At 37.1% G+C, this 13635-nt stretch overlaps 1 protein-coding gene across 5 annotated transcripts in view; it reads left to right on the top strand.

Annotated features, from left to right (window-relative positions):
- Nucleotides 1-11957, top strand: part of Dcaf6 (DDB1 and CUL4 associated factor 6) — a 110154-nt gene extending 98197 nt beyond the window's left edge. For all 5 annotated transcript variants that reach the window (XM_076873003.2, XM_076873000.2, XM_076873002.2 and 2 more), the window contains 5 exons: nt 3490-3628; nt 5343-5499; nt 6072-6160; nt 7792-7897; nt 11506-11957. In XM_076873003.2, the coding sequence (XP_076729118.1) occupies nt 3490-3628; nt 5343-5499; nt 6072-6160; nt 7792-7897; nt 11506-11570 (556 nt within the window). In that variant the 3' untranslated portion in view covers nt 11571-11957. The remainder of the gene's footprint in view (nt 1-3489; nt 3629-5342; nt 5500-6071; nt 6161-7791; nt 7898-11505) is intronic.
- Nucleotides 11958-13635: the final 1678 nt, after the last annotated feature.

Below are 13635 nucleotides of genomic sequence, written 5' to 3'. Positions count from 1 at the left end.
TATCTGCTGTCACTTTGTATTTTCTAGTTTGAAATTTTTGCACCTAAAGCTTTTTCTCCTGCTTTTATAATTTTTATAATTTTCCTTCATGGTAGGTGATCTAATTTTTTAATTTAAACTACATAACAACTGTATAACTTGGAGGTTTTTAAAAAGATACTTTGATAGGACAGTTAAACCAAACAAATGTTAGCAAAACTTTATATAGCAAAACTTTCAAATGAACATTTATGATTTGGTATAGTTCTAATTATTGATTATTATCACTTCATTAATAACAGCCTTAATTTTGTCCACATTTATTCTTATTACATGAGATGCCATTCATAAATTCTTAACCTGTCCCCCATAATTTCTTCTTCCCTTTACAGCTTCTAAAAGCTTTTTGCTTATCAGCAAGGTTATTTCCTCTGCTGCCTACTCTACTTTCTTAGTGAAAGAGGTCTTCCTTTATTAATTTCTTCCTAATTACCTTTGTTGTTGTTTTGTGCTAGGAATTGAAACCAGGAACTTGTCATGAGCATGCTAAGCACTTACTCTATTCTGGAGGTACATCTACAATCCCCTTAATCACTTATTAACTAATTCATAGTGTTCTTTCTAATCTCTTTCACTTTAGAAAAAAAGGGATAGATCTCCAACCATTTTAATTTTGTATCTTTTGAGAACATTTAACCTCACAATCCTTTCCACTTTTTCCCTCCCAATCAGAAAGGGATAATTAGAAAACTAAAACAAGTCAGCTTCCTGTCTAGTTGTTAGATCTAACTTGAACCTTCTGCATAGTCTCCCTTCTTAGAGGAAAAATTTTACATTGTGTTTTTTTTTAACTTTTTGTTGCTTCATCTTCTTCCCCATCTCTACCCTTCCGCCCATGATGCTGGGGATCAATTCCCATGCCAGACAGATGTTTACCACTGAGCTACACCCCAACCCCAGAGAAAGTTTTAAACACTTTTCTAATTAGCCTGAATAGCGTAGAGTGTGATGTTTTGTTTTATGTAAAAGTGTGAGTCCAGCCAGGTGTGGTGGCCATGCCTGCAATTCCAGCACTTCAGGAAACTGAAGCAGGAAGAGGGCAAGTTCAAGGCCAGTCTCAGTAACTAAGTGGGACCCTAACTCAAAATAAAAGGGCTGGGGATATGGCTCACTAATCAAGCACGCCTGGGTTCAACCCTCAGTTCCCCCCAAAAAAGGAAGTACAGAATATAGAATCACTTAGCAACTTACCAATAATTCACTCCTCTCTTCAACCCTTCCTGTGCATGTGTACATTTGCTTCCTATGAATTATTGTTGAGCCTGTGTCTTGAATTCAGTATCTTTCATGTCGTTTTTATGGATCTTTTTTTACCATTTTTATTGGCAACAAATATTTTATTATATGACTGTGTCATAATTTAAACTGTCTTTTCTACCTGAACATTTTAGATGATTTTCAGTCTTTGTCACTTACAGTTCTATGATGAAAAAAGATATCTGTATATGTGCATATTTGCTTTAATATAGATTACACTTTTCAAAGTAAAATACTCAGTCAAAGCCTATACATGTTTTAAGCCTTAAATATATTTAATTTTTTTTCTTAAAAAATGATTGTACTGAAACTCTAATTACATGCTAATGGGAGTTTAAATTTGTACAACCACTTTGGAAAACAGGGAATATCTATTAAAAGTTGAAAAGTATGCTCATCCTGTGTCTAGTAGTTTACTCTTTGAGGTATATATCCAACATAAAAATGTAAATATGTTCACCAAAAGACAAACAAATGTTGATAGTAATGAACAATAATCAAAACTTACCGCCCAATATGCAGTGTGGCATGGTTTCCCACACTTTTTTCCCACCGCCCAATATCCGCCAGTGGTAGAATGGATTAATACATATTTACACAAAGTAATACTCTACAGCAAAGAAGATGAACTACAGCTAAATATAACAACACAGATGAATCTTACAAATATGTTGAAGCTAAGAAGCTGTACATGTGCTGGGCGTGGTGGCACACTCCTTAGTCCCAGGAACATGGGAGGCTAAGAGGAGGATTGTGAGTTCAAGACCAGCCTCAGCAACTTAGTGAGACCCTGTCTCAAAATTATAAAATAAACAAAAGCTGGGGATGTAGCTCAGTGGTTAAGCACCCCTGAGTTCAATCCCCGATACACACACGCACACGCACGCACACGCACACACACACACACACAGACACAAGAGAATATGTATTGTATGATTCCATTTAATTAAACATCACCAACAAGCAAAATCAACACATGGTTAAAAAAAATTCAAGTCGGTAAATTGTTTTTCTTTAAGGGAAAAGAATTTTTTCCTCAAAGGAGCAGGTATGAAGGCATGTGGACTTCTGTCATGCTCTGTCTGCCAGTGCTGGTTCTGGCAGAAGGGCCTGTCCCATGGGGGAGACTGTGGGCCTCTGTGGTTTTAGGCCTTCCTGTGTGTGTGTTGTCATTCAGTGGAGTGTTTAGGATAAGTCAGTATCCATTCTTTTGATGGTAGAACCACTTTGAAACTCCTGCAGTGTGGCATGGTTTCCCACACTCTTGACTCTGATAGATGGGGAAATCTTTTCAATTGGGTAAATTTAAAAAGAGTAATTTGTTGCTAATTTTATTATTAGTGAAATTGAACATTTTTGTGTGTATTAATGTGATGTAGTTTGTTTTTCTTTCTGATTTGTAGGCTTTTAAAATAAATGTTGTTCTGTTATGTCAAAATAAAAATATTTTAAGTAACAAATTCAAACTACAAAATTATTATGTAATATCTTAAGTTAGGAGGAGTTTCTTCTGCAAGTAAATCAGTTTAAAGAGTTGAATCCTCAATTCCATCATTGCCTCATTTCCTAGGAGGGTAAATCTGTGTTAGTAACTCCAGATTTCTGCTCCTGTGTGGAGTTCATATAGAAGGATGTGTTTCAAAGTTTTTTATTCCTTATGTATTAATATTTATTCTCTTTTTCCTGACTAGTCTGTTCTTGGAACATATTTAAACAATGTTTAAATCTCAAACTATTAGTTTATCACTTGCTATTATGTCTGACTAGTAGTTTCTTTTGGTTTCTCTTTACACTTTTTATTTTTCCTAATATGAAGAGGATAGAGAATGTTGACTAGGAAATATTTTATTTGTAGTAAAATTGCACATGAATTTTGTGTGTATTCTGATTTTCTAAGGTAGCTTTTTAAAAAACCAGTGTGTCGCATGCTATTTCCTTTACTTTTTCAATGAGTACCAAATTTCTAAGTGATCTCTTAACTAAAATATTTTGTTACAGTAACTCAACTAGTCTGATGTAGTCTCACTGTTGTGTTTGCCTTTTTATGCTTTGGGTTGGGGGTGCATTCTTGAAATAATATATGTAAGTATGTCTTGGAGTCACTGTATTATGAAGTTCCTCATTGTCATTCTGAACTGCCCAGTGAAATTTTTTTTTTTAATTTTTCTGTTTTGTTCTAATACTAATACACAGGCGCTCTGCTGTTGCCCGCATTCAGGAGTTCTTCAGGCGGAGAAAAGAAAGGAAAGAAATGGAAGAACTGGATACTTTGAACATTAGAAGGCCTCTAGTAAAGATGGTTTACAAGGGTCATCGCAACTCCAGGACAATGGTACCAAATGCTCCTGGCGTTCTTGGGTGAAATTGCAGTTTCATTATATAAACATTTTCCCCAAAATGATGGTCTTCCTACATGGCCAGCATGGTTTCAGTATAACACTGAACCTTCAGTTACCTTTTTATTCACACATGGTTCTTTTAATCCTCTGATATATTATGAAAGAGCATTATTTTTGTAAGAAAATTCTACCCTTCTGAATAAATATTTATTGATCTTTCTTATTTTAACATACACAGGTTGCTATGGCTTTACTTTCTTTTTTGTTCTTTTGTACTTGATGTCTACCAGGAAACCGGCTATAGATTTTTTTTTTTTTTTTTAAAGCACATATTAGCACCTTTGTTAGATTTGGAAATAAGAGCTTAGATTTATGACATCCAGGTTGATTACATAATAGAAACAAAACTACTTTAATTATGACATTTAGTAATAGAGTCTTTAAGGATTTTGAATATAACTATTACTTGGAACCATTCATGTATTATGACAGAATCTGTCTTAACCTGATTTCTTTAGGATGTAGGTAGAAATTAACTTTGAGGTAAGAAAATAATAAGCTGGTTGTCTCTATAGATATCATCAATACTAACAGTTGAATCACTTTTTTAAAGGATTCTCCTTAATAGCAGTAACCAGCTTATGTTTTGTTCACTTTTCTGGTAAAAATTTTAGATGAAAATAATTAGGGAAAGGGATTTTTAAAAGAAGACAAGTATTAAATGCAGCAGTAGCTCCAAGTGCCATCAAAGCTGGCTCCCCTCTTCTGTGTAAGCACCAAACATGGCACAGTAGCAGCTGCAGAAAAGATGTTTTTTTTAAATCCTGATCTGAAGTTCAAAGATTTTTATGATGATTCATTCATGTGTCTATCAAAAGATGTCGTTGTATTTGTTCATATTCATTCTAGTATCTCATTGCTTATTCTTATTGCTGCATTAATGTAATTAGGTTTATATTTTCCAAGATCTTGAATTGTATAAGCTTCTGATTGCTAATGAAAAAGATTGGTATTTTTTGTTCCTTTAGTTAAATATAATTTCCTTTTTTTTTTTTTTTTTTTGTTTCTTTCTTTTTTTTTTTTGGTTACCAGGGAATTTTAAATCCAGGGGTGTGTAACTACTGAGCCACATCCCCAGCCCTTTTTTATATTTTATTTCGAAACAGGGTCTCTCAGTATGTTGCTTAGGGCCTCTCTAAATTGCTGAGGCTGGCTTTGAACTCATGATCATACTATCTTTAACCCCTGAGCCACTGGGATTACAGGCATGCACTACTGCACCTGCTGACAATTTCTTTTTTCTTTGAATCATTTAATTGTCTTATAAAGCAAAAAATGGAACAGTTTTGAGAGTTTGACACACATAAATAAATTTCTATTATACTGCCAAAACCCAGAAATCCCATTCATTCTTTTAGCAATCATTAGAAAAGTACCTGCTTCATGCAAAATAGTGTTTCAGGTGCTATAAAAATAGTATCCAACAAAGCCAAGTCTGTTGTCAGGGGCACCTTGCATCCCTGCCTCTGTCTTATCCCTATAATGACTTAATGCTGGAAGACCAAGGCATTCTTCAGGTTTTTAACTTTTTTGTTTTTCCAAGCCAATTTCTTTTGACTTTTTTTTTTTTTTTTAACATAAGAATAGATCTTGTTTTGGTATCTTTAATTTGAATTTTATTATAATTCACTTTTTTTAAACCCTTAGATAAAAGAAGCCAACTTCTGGGGTGCTAACTTTGTGATGAGTGGCTCCGACTGTGGCCACATCTTCATCTGGGATCGGCATACGGCCGAGCACTTGATGCTTCTGGAAGCGGATAACCATGTGGTGAACTGCTTGCAGCCACATCCGTTTGACCCAAGTAAGGCACCATTCCTCAGCACTGTGCTCTCCTGGTTTTGTACAATGCAAGCATCCCCCAGAGTGTCCTGCTGAGTCCCTCTGGAGCTGAGTGTGCTCTGCTTGCGTTTTGAACAGTCTGACACAGCAGAATGGCTAAGCAAACAGGTTAAGAGTGTCTTTAGTAGCTCTCCTACATTTGATCTCATCAGCCATAGATGTCTGGAAGGACTAAACTTGGCATTATCCAAAGAACCTGGGAGTCTATTTAATCTTCACGTATCTGAATTAATTTACCAGAGCAAAAGAGCATTGGCTTACTCTTATGCTTGACCTTGTCATGTGTCTTGAAATACAGCAGTGAATAAGCAGAAATTTAAGGGACTTCAAAATGGTCTTAAAGTTTTATTCAAGGGTTACTTTTCAGAGATCTTCAAAATATATTATCTTATATTCTTAATTAACAGGCAAAGGAACAGGTATGGTATCCCTTCAAGCTGGATTTTGCTGTTTATATATATGCTTCATATGTTCATGTCTTGAATTAATGGCATGTTTCTAAGCTTTATACTAATATGTACATTTTATTTCTAGTTCTAGCCTCATCTGGCATAGATTATGACATAAAAATCTGGTCACCACTAGAAGAGTCAAGGATTTTTAACCGAAAACTTGCTGATGAAGTAAGATTTTTATTATACTTATGATAGGCCATATTTAATTGGTTCCTAGCATGCTATTCTAAGGAAAAGCAGTTTATTAGCAACATAAAACAAGTGAATGCAGTTAGTGAGGTAAACTCTTAAAAAGAAAAATTAAGATAAAACATTCTTATAAGACTAGAGAGTTAAAACCAAAATGGTGTCTTAGAGTACTATCAGATTAGGTATGTTGTGGTTTAAGAAAAATAGATTTGGCTGGTGTGCTAATTATGATAAAAATCATTAAGAAATTCTGTCCTTTTAAAAATAATTGTGCTCTATAAGCTATCCTCCCTAATCATAGACATTTTCTGTTTTTCTTAAAAAGGAAATGGTCTCCTCTGGAATCAGTTTATAACAGAACAAATGATTAGAGAATCTTTTCCTTAATTACTGTATTTTAAATTTTCCTTAGCTTCTTGTTGAAGCAGAAATTTCCAAACTAAGTTCTGTAAAGCAGGTGATAGGAAGACTGAACTCCTCCCGAACTTTAATGAGGGTTTTCATTTGTGGGTTTTTGTATGAGATTTCTTAGGAAAATGAGGGTCTGTTCTTAAAAGTATAAGTTGGAAAGCACTACTTTACCAAGATGGATGGTTCACAGCACAAGCCACCACCTATGCTGATATTCATTGTATAGAGATTTATAAAATACATGGTATTTGTCAGTCATAGTGCTGACTTTAAAAAGATAAAACTTAAAAGTCTAGTTGGAAAGGCATATAAACAAATAACTAGATTATAATGGGATCAGTATCAGTTAGAGATGTATACATGTTGTTTTGAAGCTGGAACATTGTGCTGGTAAATATGGTAGATGGGAAGGGGAGGTCTCCCCCAGAGATGTTGGGAACTAGACGAGGAGCAGAGGAGCTTTGAGCACAAGGCTTCGCACATGCCAAGAGACTATAAGGTAGATGGACCGTCAGTGTGCATGAACCTCAGAGTATGTAGACAAAGCATCTCAGTTGGATGGAAATGGTAGGCAGGACAGGTCTCTACAGGGCCCACGGGCAACCCTGATGAACGTGGGATGGTTGTTGCATCATAGGGTAACTTTTGAGATTACATCTTCTCTGACACTTTGTTTCTTCCTTTTCTTTTCCTGCCACATACTCTACTATTCCTCTTCTTCTCTTTGCTCATGATTACACATTCAGTCCGTAGCTATTCATGAATATTATGCATTTGGGTACTATTCTTGCTACTCAGTTTATTGCCAAAGCTTGCCCAAAAGTTTCTTTTTTACTTTGTCTCAGAATAGCATCTTCTCAAGGGATACACATACGTGACTAGGGATAACAGTTTAACACGTTGTGTTGAATGAGAAATCAGCACAAAGACTGATCTGGACACGAGCCAGCACTGAAGAGCTCATTTGAACTCTGAACATTCTAAATAGTCACAACATTTCCTCTTAGTCTTTCTGCCAGTTAAAAGAGTGTTCTCTGATCTTCCTCCTTTAAATACAAGGTGAACTAATTATTTGCCATTGAGTAGCTGAAAGGCAAATGAAATCATTCTTGCTGGGATGTACTGATTTCTTAGAATTTCCTTCATCTTCTGGGAGCATATAGCCACTCTGTCAACGTGGTTGCTTACCTTGCCTGTAGGTCATAACCCGCAACGAGCTGATGCTGGAAGAAACCAGAAACACCATCACCGTCCCAGCCTCTTTCATGCTGAGGATGTTGGCCTCTCTGAATCACATCCGAGCTGGTAAGAGTTTACTATTCTATTAATATTGTTATATTTGTACAACATCTTATTAAAAGTTCTACTTCAAAGGGATTTATATAATTTCCTTAATATCACAAAATGAAAGCAACTTAACTAGGATTTATGTGAACACTTGACCTTTGAGCAGTGATTTATATTGAAAAATGGTCAAAATGAAACTTTATTTTTTTTTAAACGGGGAGAGAGAGAGAGAATTTTAATTTTTTTTTTTTTTTTTTTTAGTTTCCCGCAGACACAACATCTTTGCTTGTATGTGGTGCTGAGGATCAAACCCGGGCCACATGCATGCCTGGCGAGTGCGCTACTGCTTGAGCCACATCTTCAGCCCCAAAATGAAACTTTTATCAGCTCCTTTTTTTTTTTCTCCTCAGAGTACAGACTGTACCATAACCCTTAAAATGTTAAAATAGTATATATAGGGCTGGGGATGTGGCTCAAGTGGTAAGGCGCTCGCCTGGCATGCATGCGGCCCGGGGTTCGATCTTCAGCACCCATACAAAGAAAGATGTTGTGTCCATCGAAAACTAAACAATAAATATTAAAAAAAAAAAAAGAAAAAAATTAAAATAGTATATATATATATATATATATATTTTTTTTTTTTTTTTTTTTTTTTTTTGGTACCAGGGATTGAACCCAGGGGCACTTAGCCATTGTGCTACATCTTCAGCTCTTTTTATTTTTTATCTTGAGACAGGTTCTCAGTAAGTTACTTAAGGCCTAAATTGCTGAGACTGGCTTTGAATTTGAAATCCTCTTGCCTCAGCCTCCCAAGCCAGTGGGGTTATAGGCATGCATCACTGTGAACCAGAAATATGTATACTTTAATAAATTTATTTAAAAACAGCCCAGATAAAAGCATTGTAATATGCTAAGATTTAACAGATAGTTTAGTGTTTTTTTCAATTTTTTGTTTTATATTATAAACTGAGATTCAGAGGCACAGATAAACCAAAAATCCATATAATACAGCTAAGATTTAAGAGGAAATTGAAGTATCTGTATTCACAACAACAGAAAAAGTTCAGTATTTATTATAAACAGTATTTATCTCTTTTGCACTGGTTTCATTTCTTCATATTAGATATGACTGTTTAGTAATAATAGCTACCATTTATAGAGTACATATGTTAAGTATTATGTAATCATTTCAGAGATTTATCCTCTTTCAGCCCCAACCCTTTACAAAATACGCTATTTTTAATACTTGCATCAGATCACACATCTAATAAATGTTAAAAGCCTGAATTTGAAACTAGCTTCCAAGTTCTTACTTCCATTGACCCATTCATTTCTTCCCTGTGACATACTCAGGTCGCTAAGGCATGCGGTCCTCTGGTGATCTGATCCCAGGCCACATTTCTTGCTTTGCTTACTGTAACCCTTCAGAAGACTTCCTGGGAGGTCCAAGGAATTAAATAGTAGTTCCATCCTGCTACAGCTGTGATTTTTAAAAAATTTATTTTCCACATTTTTTCATTGGTGCATTATAGTTGTGTGCATACTGATGGGATTTGTTTTTACATATTCATGCATCTACACAATATGACAGTATAATTTGGTCAATATCATTCCCCAGCACTCCCACGAAGCTGTGACTTTTTTTAATGAAGGATCCTCATCAGATCACCTGTGGGGCTTTTTAAAACTATAAATAATCAAATAATGTGATTCTATCCCCTAAAGATTCTGATTCATGTTATCTGAGTAGGGTGTGATCTTCTGTATTTTAAAGAGACAAACAAAATTATTCTCATGAATAATAGTTGACTAAAAATTTCTAGGATACGTCCTTTTTTTGTGTGTGTGTGTGTGTGCTGGGGATTGAAAGCGGTGGCATTTTATCACTGAGCTACATCCCCAGCCCCCCCCCCCTTTTTTTTTTTTTTTTTTTTGTGGTACCAGGGTTTGAACTGGGGAGCATTCGACCACTGAGCCACATCCCCAGCCCTATTTTGTATTTTATTCAGAGACAGGGTCTCACTGAGTTGCTTAGCACCTCACTTTTGCTGAGGCTGGCTTTGAACTTGCAGTCCTCCTGCCTCAGCCTCCCAAGCTGCTGGGATTACAAGTATGGGCCACTGCGCCCAGCTCATTTTAAATTTTGAGACATGGTCTTGTTAAGTTTTTGGGGCTGTCCTTAAACTGAGACACTCCTATTTCAGCCTTCCAAATTGCTAGGATCATGTATGCCACCACATCTGGCTTCTAGGCCACTTCTTGAAATGTAAGGCAGTTCCAACATCCTCTGAGAGCTTTGAGAAGCTTTGGAAAAAGGTAATGGTGTGTATGGACCATTCTAGGCTCTTAGAATATTTTAGAATCCAGATTGGTTTCTCCCCTGCTTAAAATTCTTCTTTACCTCTCCATGTTTTTAAGATTGAGTCTAAATATATTAACATAAAATTTTACATTAGCTCTTGATATTTCTCCTTTATACCTATGGACCTTGGAGATCTCAATAGCCATTGTTTATGTGGTGGGTTTTCAGTACCTATCATCAAATAGAACTCAGTTATTTGACAGATTGCTCCATCAGCAAATGATGTCTACTCTCCTCCAAAAGATACCTGCCTTTGCAGTCATTCACCTACCTGTAGTCTCGTTTTTACTGTTGCCCTCATACAATAAGATTTTCACCCAGCAATCAAGTAAGTCAGAGAACTCTCTTTTTTCTTTTATGGTACTAGCAGTAATGTCAGAGGCAATAACATGCTGTCAGGCAGCATCAGCCATCTCAAAGTCTGTGGGCTGCTTCATCAAGTTTCTTCAGTTGCCACACTACAGATGAAGATGGGAAAACAGGGTAGAGAGGAAATGCTACCGCTTTCAAGTCAGGGAATCCGCAGTAAAGGGTTAGGTCAAAGCATGCCCCAAGGAGACAGGCGAGGGCCAAGAGCTTTACACAATTGTGGTAGTTTTCAAATATATCAAGATCTGTACAAGTTTTTTTTTTTTTTTTTTTTTTTAATATTTGTGTTTTGTATATGTAAAACTTATGCTTTCTTGTGCATGTCCACGCTGGGTGCCATGGCACATGTCTGTAATCCCAGCGACTTCAGAGGCTGAAACAGGAGGATCCCAAGTTTGAGGCCAGCCTCAGCAGCTTAGGGAGAACCCTGTCTCAGTATAAAAAGTAACAAGGGATGTGGATGTAGTTCAGGGTTAGAACACCCCTGGGTTTAATCTCCAGTACCAAAAAAAAAGGAGAGAGGGAGGCAGGGAAGCAGGGAGGGAAGAGCTATATGCATATCCTAGTCTCATGGTGCTGTATCTTTATTTACCTTCGGAGGCAAAATTAAAAACTTACCAACATACAGTTGTGAACTGGTTTTACATATGTTTTCTGAATTAATGAAGAAAAATATTTGTAGTTTTAATATTAAAAGCATTTCTTTTTTTTTTTTTTTTTTTTTTTTAATCTTAGTTGGGAAACTTTTTTTTTTAACTTTATTATTTATTTTTATGTGGTGCTGAGGATCAAACCCAGGGCCTTGCACATGCCAGGCGAGCGCTCTACCACTGAGCCATAACCCCAGCCCCTTAAAAGCATTTCTTTATGTGATTGTCTTGTCCGTTTTTTCCAGACCGGTCGGAGGGTGACAGATCAGAAGGCTCTGGTCAGGAGAATGAAAATGAAGATGAGGAGTAACCACCTCTATTTGGCAAGCACTTGGATGTTCTGGAATTTGTATAAGACATTCATTATATTTTTTTCTTTACAGAACTTTAGTGCAATTTTAAGGTTATGGTTTTTGGAGTTTTTCCCTTTGGGGGGTTGACCTAACATTAGTTTGGAGTGAGTGTGTGCATGAATTTGGGAGAGTGCGTAAAACAAAACAAAATGTTTTTACAGCTTTCTGCCATGTGTGAGGAGTGCTGGAAGACAAGGTGCAATACGCTCCCTGACCTGCAGGGGGCTCAGGACAGTGCCGAGGGTCCTTTTCATTGTAGGGAGAATGCGGGTCAAATAAATTTCTACACTTGCCGTTTGCATGTTTGTCGCTTTGTAATTAAAGAAGTTGGTTGTTTTAAGACATCCTAAAATGGAGTTTTTATTGAATGCCTTGCTGTTACCTGCCTTTTCCAATCTTTCTGTAATGAAAAAGGACTTTCTCTATTCTTTTTAAATTTAATAACATTTTCCTTTTTTACTTCAGTGGGATGATAAAATCACACTAAAGGCTTTTCACTTCTCTTTTCAAAGCCCTTGGTCTTTGCCTGTGGTCGTCCTCCCATGATCAGTGGTGCCTGGTGCACTCAGTCACTGAAGCAGCATGGGTACAAGCTGCTTCTGAAGGTGCTGGTTTCTGGGTTTTTACCTCTCTCCAAATTCCAGATTTCACTGTAAGCTGTTGACCATCCAGAGTTTTTGTTTTGTTTTGTTTTGAGGAGAAGGGTGGTACTGGGGGTAAAAGCCAAGAGAACTTTACCACTAAGCTATATCCCCAGAACTTTTTATTTTTTTATTTTAAGATAGGGTTTTGCTAAGCCTGCCTCAGACTTGCAGTGTTCCTGCCTCAGCCTCCAAGTCATTGGGATTACAGGTGTGTGCCACTGCACCCAGTGTCCCCTTCCCCTCTAGCAGGACCGACATAGTTTACACCTAGGCCTTTGTACCTTAGAGGTTATGCCCCGAAACTGTTCCTGTAGGCTTAACCCTGCAGGCATCCTCCCTCCCCATTTCTAAATTTATTCTATTGGTCTTTCCCTCAGTCTAATTGTATGCTCACATCTCCTCAATCCTTTTACAAAATAAGGAAAATCGTTTCTTAATACCAAACTGTTCTCTCTTTATATACTTTCTAATTTCTCTACTCTGGTTATTATCTAAATGAGCACAGCATATATATCTATTGACTTTTTTGTGCTGCTTTCCTGATGTCTAAAGCCTCTCAGAAGCTGGACTTGCTAGGTGGGGAGAGGGGCAGTTAATCTGTTGTGTCCTTGGGGGCAGAAAATCAAGTACGGTAGAGTGGTTTGTCCACTATTCACTGGTTCAACAGGATAATTTCAAAATCAGTATCTCTGTCTCTCTCTGTCTCTGTCTCTCTCACACACATACACACACACACACACACACACACACACACACACACAGCATTGCTGTTACAGATTTCTGGGATAACATGTTGATTCTTCTTTTCTAAGAAGAAGATAACTTGAAACTACAGCTTGAGCTCTTGGAACTGTCTCCCTGTAGAGGAGAGCAGCAAACCCACAGCCTCTCTGTGACTGATTCCCACTAGCAGCTGTCTTTACTGGACCTCCTTACCAGCCAACAGTTGGAGAAGAAATAAAATTACACTCTTGGATTACTGTTACTCACCTGGAAATAGCCACCCAGTGCTGCCAAAATTATAGCCATGACATGGGAAAGAAATGTGGAGTTGTCAGGGTCAGAGCTGTAGATTCATGGACCTCATCAGTCACTGCCAGCACCAGCACCTCTTGCTCTTGACTGTAATCTGGAGGTGGAAACCAGACCCTCGATGGCTGCATGGTGGCCAAGAGGCCAGTGCCAACATAAATCTGATAGACCTCCATGGTCAGTTCAAACAGAGACCCCTCCTGGTTAATGCTTTTAGTGTGTTTGCTGTAACAGCTGATTTTTTTTTTTTTGAGAGAGAGAATTTTAATATTTATTAGTTTTCGGCAGACACAACATCTTTGTTTGTATGTGGTACTGAGGATGGAACCCGGGCCGCACACATGCC

This window comes from Callospermophilus lateralis, chromosome 13 (genome assembly GCF_048772815.1).
Source record: "Callospermophilus lateralis isolate mCalLat2 chromosome 13, mCalLat2.hap1, whole genome shotgun sequence".
Classification (NCBI taxonomy): Eukaryota; Metazoa; Chordata; class Mammalia; order Rodentia; family Sciuridae; genus Callospermophilus; species Callospermophilus lateralis.
The sequence above is the reverse complement of the archived record's forward strand: the minus strand, read 5'-3'. Positions and strand labels throughout refer to the sequence as shown.